This window comes from Hylobates moloch, unplaced genomic scaffold (genome assembly GCF_009828535.3).
Source record: "Hylobates moloch isolate HMO894 unplaced genomic scaffold, HMol_V3 SCAFFOLD_8, whole genome shotgun sequence".
Taxonomy (NCBI): domain Eukaryota; kingdom Metazoa; phylum Chordata; class Mammalia; order Primates; family Hylobatidae; genus Hylobates; species Hylobates moloch.
In genome coordinates this window covers 6,944,579-6,962,098 of record NW_026652283.1, presented here as the reverse complement: position 1 = coordinate 6,962,098, position 17,520 = coordinate 6,944,579, and the positions used below count along the sequence as shown (strand labels likewise).

The 17,520-nt window shown below is 46.9% G+C and overlaps 1 protein-coding gene across 1 annotated transcript in view; it reads left to right on the top strand.

Moving 5' to 3' along the window:
* The first annotated feature begins 9,532 nt into the window (after positions 1–9,532).
* LPCAT3 (lysophosphatidylcholine acyltransferase 3) overlaps positions 9,533–17,520 on the top strand; it is a 43,269-nt gene continuing 35,281 nt past the window's right edge. The window contains exon 1 of the mRNA XM_032159492.2: positions 9,533–10,062. Within this exon, the coding sequence (XP_032015383.1) occupies positions 9,912–10,062 (151 nt within the window). The 5' untranslated portion in view covers positions 9,533–9,911. The remainder of the gene's footprint in view (positions 10,063–17,520) is intronic.

The window sequence follows — 17,520 nt, the reverse complement described above, 5'->3', positions numbered from 1 at the left end:
AAAAAAAAAAAAAAAAAAAAAAAAAAAAATGATACAAGAAGCATTGTCAAATATAAAATGGTGTTTGGTTTTCTTTGGACTGTATTTGTATAAATATGATATTGGTATGTGTTCCAAAATTATGGGAAACTCCTGTAATTCTGATATGACTTGGTGTACATTATCAGTAATAATCAAAATTGTTATGTTAAAATTATTGTGTACCACAGAAGTAACAAATTTCCTTGTCAATACGTCTTTGACTATGGCTGCCCTAAAACTTTTTGTCATCCAGGGACAATTGCTGTAATGTTTTGATGGTCTTCAGAAGGTGGTTTTATAATCAGCTATAAAACTCTAACAGGTGCTCTTGAATGCAGGATTTTTATAACTTTGGAGATTGTGACATTGGAATAGAGGAAAAACTTTTGGGACTAATGGGGAGCTAAAATGTTCATGAATATCAAGCAGAACAGGAATTAACTGCATGGACCGAACTAATCTTTTTGGCTTTTTGTTTAAAACATTGCTGAGGCTGGGGGCCGGTGGCTCACGCCTGTAATCCCAGCACTTTGGGAGGCCGACGCGGGTGGATCATGAGGTCAGGAGATCGAGACCATCCTGGCTAACACAGTGAAACCCCCGTCTCTACTAAAAATACAGAAAATCAGCCAGATGTGGTGGCGGGCGCCTGTAGTCTCAGCTACTCGGGAGGCTGAGGCAGGAGGATGGCGTGAACCCGGGAGGCGGAGCTTGCAGTGAGCCGGGATCGCGCCACTGCACTCCAGCCCGGGCAACAGAGCAAGACTCCATCTCAAAAAATAAATAAATAAACAAATAAATAAATAAAACATTGCTGATCCTGGCCAGGCATGGTGGCTCATGCCCATAATCCCAGCACTTCAGGAGGCTGAGGCAGGTGGATCACCTGAGGTCAGGAGTTTAAGACCAGCCTGGCCAACATGGTGAAACCCTATCTCTACTGAAAATGCAAAAATTAGCCAGGCGTGGTGGCAGGTGCCTGTAATCCCAGCTACTTGGGAGGCTGAGGCAGGAGAATTGCTTGAACCCAGGAGGCGAAGGTTGCAGTGAGCCGAGATTGCGCCACTGCACTCCAGCCTGGGTGACAGAGTGAGACCCTGTCTCAAAAAAAAAAAAAAGAAAGAAAAGGGGGTAAATGTGAAAGGAAAATCCTAGGGCCCCAAAATTACTAAGCTAATGAGAAATGTTGGGCCGGGCGCGGTGGCTCACGCCTGTAATCCCAGCACTTTGGGAGGCCGAGGGGGCAGATCACGAGGTCAGGAGATCAAGACCATCCTGGCTAACACAGTGAAACCCCGTCTCTACTAAAAATACAAAAAAATTAGCCAGGCGTGGTGGCGGGCGCCCGTAATCCCAGCTACTCGGGAGGCTGAGGCAGGAGAATGGCGTGAACCCAGGAGGTGGAGCTTGCAGTGAGCCGAGATCACGCCACTGTGCTCCAGCCTGGGCGACAGAACAAGACTCCATCTCAAAAAAAAAAAAAAGAGAAATGTCAAGTTGGAAACTGCTCAGGGCAAACCTGCCTCCCATTCTATTCAAAGTCATTCCTCTGCTCATGCAGATAGGTGCATATCTGATTGCCTCTTTTGGAAAGGCTTACCGTAAACTCAAAAGAATGCAACCCTTTGTCTCTTACCTATCTGTGACCTGGAAGCCCTCTCCCTTTGAGCTAGCCCCATGTTTCTGGACAGAACCAATGTACTTCTTATATTGGTTCTCAAGTCTCCCTAAGATGTATAAAACCAAGCTGTGCCTCGACCACGTTGGGCACATGTCATCAGGACTTCCTGAGGCTGTGTCATGGGTGTGCATCCTCAACCTTAGGAAAATAAATTTTCTAAATTAACTGAGACCATCTCAGATATGTGGGGTTCACACAGCCATGCCCAGCTGTTTTGTTTTTTGAGACAGTCTCGCTCTGTCACCCAGGCTGGAGTGCAATGGTGCGATCTCAGCTCACTGCAACCACCGCCTCCCGGGTTCAAACAATTCTCCTACCTCATCCTCCCCAGTAGCTAGGCCTACAGGCACCCGGCCTCATGCCTGGCTAGTTTTTGGGTTTTTTTTTTTTGTATTTTTGTACAGGTGAGGTTTCACCATGTTGGCCAGGCTGATCTTGAACTCCTGACTTCAGGTAATCCAGTCAACTGGGCCCCCAAAAGTGCTCATTACAGGCATGAGCCACTATGTGTCCGAAATTGGTGGGTTCTTGGTCTCACTGACTTCAAGAATGAAGCCACGGACCCTCGCGGTGAGTGTTACAGATCGTAAGGTGGCACATCTGGAATTGTTTATTCCTTTTGATGTTTGGATGTGTTGGGAATTCCTTCCTTCTGGCGGGCTCGTGGTCTCGCTGGCTTCAGGAGTGAAGCTGCAGACCTTCACGGTGAGTGTTACAGCTCATAAAAGCAGCGTGGACCCAACAAGTGAGCAGTAACAAGAGTTATTGCAAAGAACAAAAAATCAAAGTTTCCACAGTGTGGAAGAGGACTGGAGCGGGTTGCTACTCTTAGCGCCGGCAGCCTGCTTTTATTCTCTTATCTGGCCCCACCCACATCCTGCTGATTGGTAGAGCCGAGTGGTCTGTTCTGACAGGGCACTGATTGGTGCGTTTACAATCCCTGAGCTGGACGCAAAGGTTCTCCACGGGTCCCCACTAGATTAACTAGACACAGAGTGTCCACACAAAGGTTCTCCAAGGCCCCACCAGAGTAGCTAGATACAGAGTGTCCATTGGTGCATTCACAAACCCTGAGCTAGACACAGGGTGCTGATTGGTGTGTTCACAAACCTTGAGCTAGATACAGAATGCCGATTGGTGTACTTACAATCCCTGAGCTAGACATAAATGTTCTCCAAGGCCCCACCAGAGTAGCTGGATACAGAGTGTCCATTGGTGCATTCATAAACTCTGAGCTAGACACAGGGTGCTGATTGGTGTGTTTACAAACCTTGAGCTAGATACAGAGTGCTGATTGGTGTATTTACAATCCCTGAGCTAGACATAAAGGTTCTCCACCTCTCCTCCAGACTCAGGAGCCCAACTGGCTTCACCCGGTGGATCCCGGACAGGGGCTGCAGGTGGAGCTGCCTGCCAGTCCCGGTGCCGTGCGCCCGCACTCCTCAGCCCTTGGGTGGTCGATGGGACTGGGTGCCGTGGAGGAGGGGGTGGCACTCGTAGGGGGAGGCTCGGGCCACACAAGAGCCCACGGAGGGGGTGGGAGGCTCAGGCATGGAGGGCTGCATGTCCCGAGCCCTGCCCCGCGGGAAGGCAGCTAAGGCCCGGTGAGAAATCGAGCGCAGTGCCGGTGGGCTGGCACTGCTGGTGGGACCCAGTACACCCTCTGCAGCCGCTGGCCCGGGTGCTAAGCCCCTCATTGCCCGGGCCGGCAGGGCCGGCCGGCTGCTCCGAGTGCGGGGCCCGCCAAGCCCACGCCCATCCAGAACTCCAGCTGGCCTGCAAGCGCCGCCGCGCGCAGCCCCGGTTCCCGCTGGCGCCTCTCCCTCCACACCTCCCTGCAAGCTGAGGGAGCCGGCTCTGGCCTTGGCCAGCCCAGAAAGGGGTTCCCACAGTGCAGCGGTGGGCTGAAGGACTCCTCAAGTGCCGCCAAAGTGGGAGCCCAGGCAGAGGAGGCGCCGAGAGCGAGTGAGGGCTGTGAGGACTGCCAGCAAGCTGTTACCTCTCAACTACACGCAGCCCTGTTTTGTTCCTTTAATTTTTGTAGAGAGAGGGTCTCACTATGCTCCTTAGGCTACTCTTTAACTCCTGGCCTCAAGCTATTCTCCACCTGGACTTCACAAAGTGCTGGGATAACAGGCATCACCCCCCACGCCCAGCCACAAATTTATCACTTACAATAATGGTGAAAGATATGTCTTCTGGATCCTTCCAGTGTGAGTGAATAGTTCTTAAATGACAATTCCTCTAAATTTTCAGTCTTCCTAATTCTTTGAGTATCTTCCTCTACATTAAACCAAGGCAGGTTTGGAATTTCTGATTTACTCATTATGACCCACCTTTGGTCCATGTCTCAGCCAAATAGCTAGACAAATTGTTAGAGCTCTTCCTAACTCTCTGAGCTGCAACATTAAATGTAGAACCTCTATTTAGTAAGCCCATATAAATAAATTTGGCCAGATCCAGCTTTATGTTCCTTCCACCATTATCCCATGCCTTCAATATCCATTCCCATACATGTTCCCAAAATTTCTGTCTGTATAAATTACACATCTTCAGCCATTCTTTTGGAGTGTTGCACACTTCTTCATGGGTCACACTTTGTCCCTCACCTTAGGGGCCTGCTGGGATTTGAGTCTAGTTACAGGTCTAGAAGCAAAGAGGGCATGTAGGGAAGGGTCCTGAGGAGCATCGGCTTTGTCCTGCATGGCAACTGCCTCAGGGAGGCCAGTACAGTTTCATAGGCAATGCAGGGTTAGTCCTCTCAGGTGGGATGCCTCCACTGGGGATGGGGAGGCCTCTTTCACTGGCAAAGAAGATCAATCAGAATTTAGGGGCTCAATGTCCCCAGCTTCATCAGGTGATGAGGTTCATAAATCTAAAAAAGAGAGCTTTGTTTCTCATAAAGGGTTGCAGCCTGCAGGGTGGCCATTCTGACAGGCGGGGAAGCATAGCCTCCAGCCACAAGCCAGAAACAGATACTTCAAGGGAGGGCCAAAGGGAAGAGAAATTCATGCTGAGTGGGGTGGCCAAATGTACGTATTTAGTATGTTATAGGAGTGATGAGGTTTTTTTTTTTTTTTTTTTTTTTTTTTTGAGACGGAGTCTTGCTCTGTCGCCCAGGCTGGAGTGCAGTGGTGCGGTCTCGGCTCACTGCAAGCTCCGCCTCCCGGGTTCACGCCATTCTCCTGCCTCAGCCTCTCCGAGTAGCTGGGACTACAGGCGCCCGCCACCACGCCTGGCTAATTTTTTTGTATTTTTAGTAGAGACGGGGTTTCACTGTGTTAGCCAGGATGGTCTCGATCTCCTGACCTCGTGATCCGCCTGCCTCGGCCTCCCAAAGTGCTGGGATTACAAGCGTGAGCCACCGCGCCCGGCCGTGATGAGTTTTATGAAAGGAGAAACATAGAGGGCCGGGCGTGGTGGCTCACGCCAGTAATCCCAGCACTTTGGGAGGCTGAGAGATCGAGGCCATCCTGACCAAATGGCGAAACCCTCTCTTAAAAAACAAAAAAACCAGGTGTGGTAGGCTCTCCTACTACGGGAGAAACATACTCATGGGCAATTGAGCTTCATGCTTCTCCACTGGCCCCATGTTCAAAAAATGGTGGCATTAGGATGATCTAAGGTAGAGTTTTTGGCCCTCTGGCATCAAAAGGTGAAGCAGAGAACACAAAAACCCTCACTGCATTCTCTGTAGACTGGTCAGAACACTTCATATTCAAGAGTCTCTTATCAGGCATAAAAGGAGGCGCAATATCAGACAATTGGTTGATATCACTGGTAGAGTCTTTTGAAAGGGCTAGTTTCTGTTTAGCCCTTAGGTTAGAAAGCCTAAACCGGTTAGGGAGGGAGGGGTGAGCATAAGGAGGTGTGCCTGACCTCATCCCATCACAACCAAGAACTCAGTTTTCAAGGTTACTCTGGGGTCCGCTTTGCCAGGAGAGGGTCCACTAGGTCAGTTAGTGGGGGCTTCGAATTTTACTTTTAGTTTACAAGGGTATAGCCTAGTGCTCCTCGGCTAAAAACTTGCACAGCATGTTATTATAATGAATATTGTGAGCAATTATAATACAATTGTAATAACTATTTGTGTGTATCTAAATCCATCTAAACACAGAAAAGATACAGTAAAAATATGGTATAAAAGATTAAAAAGGCCGGGTGCGGTGGCTCATGCCTATAATCCCAGCACTTTGGGAGACTGAGGCGGGTGGATCACCTGAGGTCGGGAGTTCGAGATAAGCCTGAACAACATGGAGAAACCGTCTCTACTAAAAATACAAAATTAGCCAGGCGTGGTAGCACAGGCCTGTAATCCCAGCTACTCGGGAGGCTGAGGCAGGAGAATCGCTTGAACCCGAGAGGCAGAGGTTACAGTGAGCCGAGATCGTGCTATTGCACTCCAGCCTGGGCAACAAGAGCAAAACTCCATCTCAATAAAAATTAAAAAAAATTTAAAAATTTAAAAATGGTACACCTGTATAGGCCATTTACCTGAATGGAGCTTGCAGGACTCGCACTTGTTCTCGGTGAGTCAGTGAGTGTGAAGAGTGAGAGAGTGAATGTGAAGGCCTAGGACACTGCCATACACTATCGTATGTAATTGCCCTGGGGGCTTCTTCCTGCCCGCTGCACAGACAAAATCAATTCACTGAGACCATGGCATTGCATTAGAGTTTAATTGATGCAAGGCTGACCATGCCACATGGTACATGAAGCTGTCACTCAAATCAATCTCCCTGAAAATTTGGAGGCTAGGATTTTTCAAAGACAATTAGGTGGGCAGGGGCCTACGGTATAAGTGCTGCTGGTTTGTTGGGGATGTAATCATAGAGGTATGGCAAATGATCCTTATGCCCTGACTCCACCTCTGGGTGGGGTCCACAGGACTGGTTGAGTCACGAGTCCAGCTGGGGTTTGCAGAAATGCCAAAATCTGAAAAGACATCCTAAAAGGTCAATCTTAAGTTCTACAATATGATGTGATCTGGAGGCGTAACTGGGGAAGTTACAAATCTCGTGACCTCCTGAACAGTTGGTAATCACTTAATTATGCTTACATTTTAGCAGAATTCAGGCCCCTTTCATAAGCCTAACCTTGCGGCCTTTCATTAGTTTTATAAAGGTGGCTTAGTTTGGGAAAGGGCTATTATCCCTGCTTTAAGGTTAACTAGAAACTAAATTTCTCCCAAAGTCAGTTTGGTTTATGCCCAGGAATGACCAAAGATAGCTTGGAGGTTAAAAGCATGAGGCAGGCTGGGCACAGTGGCTCACACCTGTTAATCCCAGCACTTGGGGAGGTTGAGGTGGGCAGATCACTTGAGGCCAGGAGTTCAAAACCAGCCTGACCAACATGGCCAAACCCCATCTCTACTAAAAACACAAAAATTAGCTGGGCATGGTGGTGCATGCCTGTAATCCCAGCTTCTTGGGAGGCTGAGGCACAAGAATTGCTTGAACCTGGGAGGCAGAGGTTGCAGTCAACTAAGACCACTCCCTTGCACTCCAGCCTGGGTGACAGAGCAAGACTCTCAAAAAAAGCAAGATGAAGTCAACTAATATCAGATTTCTCTTACTGTCATAATTTTGTAAAGGCAGTTTACTTGGACTGTATAAACACTATATGCTTAGGCTTCACTGAAGTTATAAATATGTATATATATATAATTTTCTTTTTTTTTTTTTTGAGACGGAGTCTTGCTCTGTCACACAGGCTGGAGTACAATGGCACGATCTCAGCTCACTGCAACTTCCGCCTCCCAGGTTTAGGCAATTCTCCTGCCTCAGCCTCCCAAGTAGTTGGGATTACAGGCGCCCACCACCGCGTTTGGCTAATTTTTGTATTTTTAGTAGAGTCAAGGTTTCATCACTTGGCCAGGCTGCTTTCAAACTCCTGGCCCCAGGTGATCTGCCCGCCTCAGCCTCCCAAAATGCTGGGATTACAGGGGTAAGCCACCATGCCTGGCTTTTTTTTTTTTTTTTTTTTTGAGATGGAGTTTTGTTCTTGTTGCCCAGGCTGGAGTGCAATGGCGCAGTCTCGGCTCACTGCAACCTCCACCTCCCGGGTTCAAGTGATTCTCGTGCCTCAGCCTCCCAAGTAGCTGGGATTACAGGAGCCCACCACCACGCCTGGCTAATGTTTTTGTATTTTTAGTAGAGACAGGGTTTCACCATGTTGGCCAGGCTTGTCTCTAATTCATGACCTCAGGTGATCCACCCATCTCAGCCTCCCAAATTGCTGGGATTACAGGCCTATATATATAATTTTTGGTTTTTTTGCAAGACAGAGTCTCACTCTGTCTCTCAGGTTGGAGTGCAGTGTCATGATCACGGCTCACTACAGCCTCAACCTCCCAGGCTCAAGTGATCCTCCCACCTTCCTGAGTAGCTGGGACTACATGCCCATCTACATTTTTTTTTTTTTTTTTTTTTGTAGAGACAGGGTCTCTCTATGTTGCCCAGGCTGATCTCCAACTCCTGGGCTCAAGCAATCCTCCCACCTCAACCTCCCTAAGTGCTAGGATTACAAGCATGAACCACCGTGCCCGGTCAATATAAGGCATGCAAAACTATACTAATTTTCCTTTCTGGATATATGCTGTATGTAAAGTATTAAAATAGGCATGGGATTGATAAATACCAAAGTCAGCAAAGTGGTGACCTCTGAGAAAGAAAGGAGGGAAATGCCCTCAGGAAGGGATATACCGGCTTTTCAAATGTATAGGTGATGTTTGTTTCTAAACCTGGAAAAGTTATATAATCCTCTACTTTTCTGTGTAAATGAAATATTTTGTTTTTTAAAATCTTGCCCCAAAACGGAGTAGGGGTAGGGAATTTGACAGACCTAGGTTTAAATTCTATCTGCTGCTTACTTGTAAAGGAACTTACCCAGTTTCTTAATTTCTCCAAGCCTCTGGGTCTGTAAGAGGACATCATCATAATAAATATTCTATTGCACAGCCAAAGCAAGTGAAATAATACGGATAAAAGTGCTTTATAAAGTGCAAGTGCTATAGAAGTATAAGCTGTAATTTTACAAGAATGTGCCACAAATTATTGTAACTAAGAGTTATTGCAAGAAACTCTTAGTATTCCTTTGTAACATACTCTCACAGAACCTTGACCCTTTCCTTCAGACTACTTACCTTCACTTGCAATAAGACGTTAATTGATGCTATTATTTGTGCATCCTCCCTCTCCGTGGCTCTGGGCTCCTGATTCTATTCCCAAGCCCAGCACACTCCCTGGCATATGGTAAGTGCTCGACAGATTTTTTTTTTTTTTTTTGCGTAATCTTAACAGGATTACCTGTAGGAAGTGAGAATGGAAAGCAGGGCCGGGAGATAGGACTCTTCTGTTTTACATTTCTATACCGTTAGAACTTTTATCACAAACATGTATTACTCAGTGCAAAATTATTTGAATTTTTAATTAAAATAATAAGTGTTAAATAGGCATATCTTAATTTCATCGCCTCTCGGGGGACGGTCATGTTTTACTACAGGAAATTGCATGGAAAAGGGATCCATGAAATAAAAGGGGCAGACAATGTCTGTTCCTGGGGCACCGGGCTTTCCGCTGAACCCCTGGGAGTGAAGACGAGTCTAACCACCTAAGAATTTAAGAAGGGGTCGGGAGGCGCCGTTAGGAGGCGCGCGCGAGGCCGCGCGGGCGTTCCCGCCTCCCCGTTACATGCCCCAGTAACCCCAGCGCCGGCGACCGGGAGTAACCTCGCGCGCGGGCGGCACCCCCCCCCCCCCGCGCCCAGACTCTCGCCTGCTCCCGCCTCAGCCAATGGGAAGGCAGCGAACGGGCCGGCCGGACGCTCGCCCCGGAGGGCTCCTCCCGGGAGCATTTCGAACGGAGTTGAACGGTCGCCGGGCCACGGGCTCAGACCTTTCCAATGGCAGCTCTGGGTCCCGACGCCAAGCCCCGCCCAGCCCTGGGCCTCCCCGTGTGCATTCTCGGCAGGAGTCACCTTTGCCTTACAAACCTTCAGACCCGCCCTCTTCCTACCTTGCCGCGCTAGGCCCCGCCCTCTGCGCAGGTCGGCCAATAACGGGGTGAGCTGGCGCCGCGGGGCGGGCCTCCAGCCAATGCGCACGCCGTGGGCGGGCCCCGAGCCGGAATTGGGGGTGAAGCGATAGCGTTTTGCCCGCATTCGGGGCGCGCGGAGCTGGGGGGGTCCCTGTGGGGCGCCCGGAGTTAAGATGGCGTCCTCAGCGGAGGGGGACGAGGGGACTGTGGTGGCGCTGGCGGGGGTTCTGCAATCGGGTTTCCAGGAGCTGAGCCTTAACAAGTTGGCGACGTCCCTGGGCGCGTCAGAACAGGCGCTGCGGCTGATCATCTCCATCTTCCTGGGTAAGGACCCTCCTGCCTCCCTCCGCCCCTCGCGGAGTCCCCGGGGAGTAGGGGAGGAATGGGGACAGGACCTCCCTCTCTTCCCGGAGCCACCTGGGAGGGCTAGCCGGGTGCGGGTGTGAATCCTGAAGCACACCAACTGCTACTGAGGGAAGACAGAAGTCCTGTCTCGAGTCTGGGGCGCTGTGCCCTCTGAACCTCTTCACCTTACTCTTCAACCCCTGCCATGCCCTCTGGCCCCTCAGTCGGGCCCCCGCCCTCTTGTGCCAGGCTCTACCCTTGCTCCCACGACCTATCTTTATTTGTCGCTCTGTTGAGTTCCACTGTCTGGCCATGTGTCCTGCTCTGTCATTAATAACCACCCCGCACACGCGCGCATCTCATCGGTAGGCATAGGGCCCCTAACTTTAGCCCTTTCGGCCTTTTCAGCCCCATATTCCATATTTCATATTCTGAGTGTCTGTTTTGTTTATTGCCAGCTTGTATTATACTTTCGTCTCTTTTCTGTCCCGTTCCTACTATTTTCTTTTTATACCATGTTGCTTTTTTTATTTTCCAAGCCACCTACCTGTCATTTACCCTGGAATATCATTTTAATGCTGGACTTGGGAAACAGGACTAACAACCTCCTTAAAATCGAACCATACTATTCCAAGCGCTTATTACACGTGTGGTTCAAAGGATGTGGTGTATCTGAATTTATGCCAGAACAAGCTGTATTACAACTGGTTTATAGGCTTTTTTACCGCATCCTCACTCCATGGTTTAATACAGGGAGGTAGCATAGTACAATGGAAAAAAGTATGGGCTTTGAAGGCAAACAAATCAGACCCAGCCTTGTTGCTGCTCACAAACTGAAGGACCCTACGCAGGCCACAAAACCCTCTGGGCCTAATTTCCTTATCTATGAAATGAAGACAACAGTGCCTACCACATAGGATTGCCATAAAGTCCTGTAGAAAGGCCAAGATTGGGAAGTACCTGTACATATATATACATAAAATTTAAGCAGTTGGAACGTTGTATGAAGGTTATAGAACTTTAGGAGCGGGTGGGTGGGAAGGATTAAGCAAAAGCTGTAAGTGATGATAAGGAAACAGGACTGGGGCTAGAGCAGAGGGTTAGAGGTCTGAACCATGAGAAGTTTGAGATAAAGTTGGGCAGGTGTGGAAAGCCTTAAATGCCAGAGAGAAGTTTGGCGTTTATCCAGTATTCAGTAGAAACACTGACATATAATATCACCAGAGGGTGTTAACCCAATCTAGATAATGGGATAGGTATTAATTCATATTTAAACAACCTTGCCTAATAGCATTGTTACTTTCCTATTACATATCAAACCAAGGTCTTCCTTTCTTCCAAATAAAGATCACCTTTTTCTTCCTCTGTGGAATTGTAAGATTTTAAAGATGGAATGGAACTGGGGTTGTGCAGTTTGCTCATTGTCACCCAGACACCATCCAAATTTATCAGCACCCCAGTCTAGGGTTATTTGCACTACTTCAGCTTTGAACTTCCTACTCTTTCATCCTTGTTTCTGACCCAGTTATTTGTTGACATTGTAATTAGCAATTAGTGTTTACATTTGACAGGACACAGCGGCTTATGCTTATAATCCCAACACTTTGGGAGGCCAAGGTGGGAGAATCGCTTGAGGCCAGCCTGGACATTTTATTTGTCTCTACAAAAAATTTTAAAAAATTAGGCCAGGCGCAGGGGCTCATGCCTGTAATCCTGGCATTCTGGGAGGCCAAGGCAGGCAGATCGCTTGAGGTCAGGAGTTTGAGACCAGCCTGGCCAACATGGTGAAACCCCATCTCTCCTAAAAATATAAAAATTAGCTGGGCATGGTAGTGGGCACCTGTAATCCCAGCTACTTGGGAGGCTGAGGCAGGAGAATCATTTGAACCCTGGAGGTGGAGGTCGCAGTGAGCCAAGTTAGCTCTACTGCACTCCAGCCTGGGCGACAGAGCAAGACTCTGTCTCCAGAAAAAAAAAAAAAATTAATAAAAAAATAAGCTGGGCGTAGTGGCTCATGCCATGCCTGTGGTCCCAGCTACTCCCGAGATTGAGGTGGGAGGATCACTTGGGCCTGGGAGTTTGAGGCTACAGTGAGCCATGGCGCCACTGCACTCCAGCCTGAAGGATAGAGCAAGACCCTGTCTCAAAAAAAAAAAAAATTGTATTACATTCATTAGTTAGGAAACTGTTGGTTTCTCAACAATAAATTCAGAATGTAACACAAGTAGCAACCAGTTATAAGGGGCAATCTGTTAAATGGAGTTAGGGCTGGAATTAGGACTTGGAATTCAACTTTTATGTGTTGACATAATCACATATTGCCTGTGCACTCGTGCTGGGCTATTGCTGTGTACTGTCACGGGGCATACAGCTGACTAGGAAATTGTTTTCTCCGTATCCCACTCCTCTCATCTTCTCTCATTACCACCAATCATCAAAGTAATAAACACTTGGTATAATGCATCTACCACACTCCCGAGCCCCCTTGCTCATTCTACCATTTCCCACAGCCTGCCTTCCTATCTCACATACCCTGTTGCCTTCAGTAACTCATAGTATTTCTCGTTTTTAGATCAACTTGGGGCTTCAACTTGCCTCCTGTCAGGTATAGCTCATCATGTGGACAGGTAGGATTGTATTCCTAGTAGGCATAGTTTAAATACATACATGTAAATATAAATTGATTAAGCTTGATGTGTGCGTGGTAGGAGTGCATTTTGGCTGTAAATATGTTTCCTATACAAAGGTTATTATCATTTCTGTGTATTGTAACCTAGAAACCAGTAGCCTTTCAGCAGTGGAGTTCCTGGTTCTTGAACCCAGCTCTCTCAGGGAACTGGGATACTGGAGGAAATCCTTGCTGGAGGTACCAAGAAAGCCTGTAGTCCAGAATGATTTCTGGTTCACTTTCCACTGATTAGATTAATTCAGGTTAAAAACACCTCCCTAAATGCAAATACCCCAAGGGAAGAGTTAGGTATATCATTCACATTTTAAAATGTACTTTTTAATCAGATAGTCTAATTACTGTTTTCTTAACATCTTACTTTTTTTACTTCAGTTCTGTGTGCTGATCTTGGGGTGGAATGCAGAGCATTAAAGCACTGGCTTTCAAACCTTTTTGACTAAGACCCATCGTAAGAAATATGTTTTACATTGTGACCCAGAACACGCAGACACGTATGTGTATACATGTATTTGAAACAAGTTTCAGGAAAGAATACTTGCCCTTAATAATAACTCACTAAGTTGATTTCATGACTTGTTAATGAGTTACAACAGTTTGAAAAATCTTGAGTTAGAGGCTGCAATTTTTTTTTTTTTTTGAAACGGAGTCTCACTCTGCTGCCCACACTGGAGTGCAGTGGCTCGATGTCAGCTCACTGCAACCTCCGCCTCCCAGGTTCAAGCAATTCTCCTCCTCAGCCTCCTGAGTAGCTAGGACTATGGTGCACGCCACCATACCCGGCTAATTTTTGTATTTTTAGTAGAGACGGGGTTTCACCATGTTGGCTTGGATGGTCTCAATCTCCTGACCTTGTGATCCACCTGCCTCGGCCTCCCAAAGTGCTGGAATTACAGGCGTGAAATTACAGGCGTGAGCCACTGCGCCCAGCCGAGGCTGCAATTTTTAATATTCAATACTTCAAAGAAAAAGTAAGTTTATGTGGACTGGAGTATTTTGAGCAGTCAGAAGACTGTAAAAGGAGTGTGTTTATGTTTGTGTTGTATATGCTTGCAAGGAGTTTGATGGAAGGATGCTGAAGAGGAATTTTGCCATGAGCCCTGGTGCTGGCAAATACTACCAGAAAACATCTCCCCTTCAACAACTTGGATCTCATCACCCCTTAATGTAACTAATACCATGAATTGCTCAAATAAATTCAGTAACATGCACCTACTACAGGTAAAGCAGTATTCTTAACCCTGCAAGGGCAAGAGCAGTGGGTGTAGTATGAGTCATGGAGCCCTGCACTCAAAGGTATTATGGTCTGTTAGGGTACAGGAAATGGGCATGAGATAAGTATACTAATAACCCCAATAAATTTTAAGCACCATAAGAGAGGTACAGAGCTTTGCGAGATTTAAAGACGGGACATTTCATTTAAAGATGAGTAAGGTTTCAGCATAATCAGATGGTAAGACTTAAGGAATAGCATGAGCAGAGGCACTGAGGTGTGAATGTGGCAACACAGCCAAGGAACAGTCAGTAGTCTAGTTTGACTAAAACAGGACTTTAGAGAAGTGATGGAAAATCAAGCTGGAACTGTAGGTTAAAGAGCCTTTAAAGCCAAGGTAAAGAGTTTGTACTCACGTAGGTGATAGGGAACATTGGAGATTTTTGAATGGAGAATAAAATGGCTGGAGCTCTATTTAAAAAGATAATACAGCCTGGGGTGATTTGAAGTCAGCATAGACAAGTAGTAGAGAAACCAAGGAGAACGAAGTGATCTAGAGAGGAAGTTATAATGGCTTGGAGGCAGGGTGGCTGCGCTGAGAGGAGAAAGTGGGGATCTCCTGTGAGATATTCTAGGAATACCGGAACCGTTTGAAAGGTAGATTCTGTAGACAGTCATCTATACAGCTGCTCACGCCTGAAACCCAAGAATCAGCTTTGTTGCCTTTCTTCACTCACTCCCCACATCCCAGTCACCCAATCCTATCAATACAACCTCTAGATTGTGTCTCAGATCCATCTACTATTCTCCATCACCACAGCCACCAGCCATCTGTCACCAGCACCACCCAAGTAGCCTCCTGACTAGTCTCTAATTCTGTTCTTGCCCCCTCAGTCCACTCTCCAAATGCAGCCAGAGCGATCCGATCCTGTGCCTCTCCTGCTCAGAACCCTTCAGGGGCTTCCATACCTGGCTGGTAAGCCCCTGCCTGCTGCCCCAGCCTCGTCCCAAGCAAGCTGACAACCTTTTAGCCACATGGTCTTTGTTCAGTTCCTCAGGAAAGGCATGAAGGCTTCCCTATCTCAGCCTTTGCACACGCTCACCTGCTGCCTGGAGTGCCCTTCAGTCACCTGACAAACTCCTTTTCATCTTCCTCTGAGTTCTTTCCTGACTCTCATGTTAAATTATGTCCCCTGTTACACTTTCTCATACTGACTGGAATTTCCTTCCAAGTATATATTACACTTTGTAATTGTATATTTGTAGATGAGGGCAGAAACCATGGAAGTTTTGTTTACCACAGTGTACCCAGAGTTTAACACAGTACTTGGCTTGTAGAAAAGGCTCGATAAATACTTGAATAGGTGAATGTATGAATGAATGACTTGGCAGCTTATTAGCTGGAGGATAAAGTCGTAATTTTAAAAAGACTCCATCCTCCTGCCTGCGTAGCTGGAAAGATAAGGGTATCTTTGACCAATGCCAGAGGTCAAGTGGAGGATCAGATACTGTTCAGTGCTAGGAAATGATCTGGTTTGGGATTTACTTTAGGTTCCAAGGGCTCTTCCAGGTATCTTGGGAGTTGTGAAGCCTGGTCTTGAGCTCAGGAAAGAAGCTAGGCTAAAGACAGAATTTTAGGAGACAGTATTGGTATCATAACTGACTCAGGGAGGGAATGAAATGCCACGGAAAAGCTTATACAGAGAAGAGGATGTTAGTCACGTTGATTGGGTGTGTTAATGTTGCTACCCCTTGATAATAGTAATAGCTGGTATTTATTAAGGATTTTCTGTGTACCAGACATTGTCCTAAATGGTCAACAGGCAGTTCCCCACCTAAACCTGCCAATTACCCGTGAGGTAATTATAGTTAAGATCTCCTGGTACAGATAGGAAAGTCAGCCCTACAAAGATTGAGTAACTTTCTTAAAGTCACACTCAGTTCTGCCTGACTCCAGAGTTCCTGCTCTTTACCACTGAGATTGGGAGGAGCATGTGGAGGTGGAAAAGATAAATGCCCTTGGTGTCCTTTTCTCTTTTCACTCTCGGTGGTTAAACCAAGATGCAATCAGCATATGAGCCAACTCTCAGCGTCCAAAGCTAGAGCTGGCCAAATGGAGCAGATGGCCACCCTGCTTAGTGTGAGTGTTCCCTAGTCTTGGCCATGATGGTGGCTTGGCTGTTAGACTGATCAAAAATTGCAGCTGAGGGTAACAATTCATTCCTCAGAGGTTCAGAATTAGCATCACTAAAGTTAGCGACCTTTAAAATCAAAGGAGGTCCTGCAGTTTAGTTCCCTTTGGACCAAAGTCAGGTCTGGCCCTGCAGAAAAAAGTCCATTATTCAGTGCAAAAAGCTTTCTTCAGGTAGCACTGGAATCACAATATAAAGAGACCAAAGATAAGCTAGATGAAAATTAAGCAGCATTAACAAAACAAAGAGACTTCTGACCATAATACAAAGCGGGGTCCAAAAATTCTACTGCTATAAAATAGGGAGATTGTCCTAAATGACTTTCAAGGACCCTTCCAATTTTAAAAGTCTAGGTATATTACTTCTACATGTTTAGACTTTATTCTAGTTCATAGCCACAAATTTCATCATAATCTAAACCTTCCTGTTTGAGAATTTCTTTTTTTTTTTTTTTTTTGAGACATGGTCTTACTCTGTCGTTCAGGCTGGTGTGCAGTGGTGCAATCTCAGCTCACTGCAACCTCTGCTTCCCAGATCAAGCAATTCTCCAGCCTCAGCCTCCTGAGTAATTGGAACTACAGGCGTGAGCCACCATGCCTGGCTAATTTTTTTTTGTATTTTTCGTAGAAACAGGGTTTCAGCATGTTGCCCAGGATGGTCTCGAACTCCCGAGCTCAAGCAATCCACCCGCCTCAGCCTCCCAAAGTGCTGAGATTACAGGCATAAGCCATTGCCCCTGGCCAAGAATTTCTTTTAAATACAATGTTCCAGGTCAGGCACGGTGGCTCACGCCTGTAACCCCAGCACTTTGGGAGGCCAAGGCGAGAGGATCAGTTGAGTCCAGGAGTTCAAGATCAGCCTGGGCAACATAGTGACACCTCATCTCTACAAAAAGTGAACAGAATTAACTGGGCTGTGTGGCATATGCCTGTATTTCCTGCTGCTTGGGAAGCTGAGGTGGAAGGATCACTGGAGCCCGGGGTCCTCCGCTCAACTCAGGACGTTGAGGCTGCATCAAGCCAAGATCATACCTCTACACTCCAGCATGGGCAACAGAGCAAGATTCTGTCTCAAAAATAAATAAATAAAATTTTTTTTTAATTAGCCAGGCATGATGGCATGCACCTATAGTCCCAGCTACTCAGGAGACCAAGGTGGGAGGATCATTTGAGCCCAGGAATTTGAGACTGCAGTGAGCTATGATGATGCCACTGCATTCCAACCTAGATGACAGAAGGAGACCTCATCTCTAAAAATATATATTTTTTCCAGCCACTTTTTAGCTATACCCCAATGTCTTACATTCCATAAAACATTATGTTTTGAATTCCAATATAACTTTATTG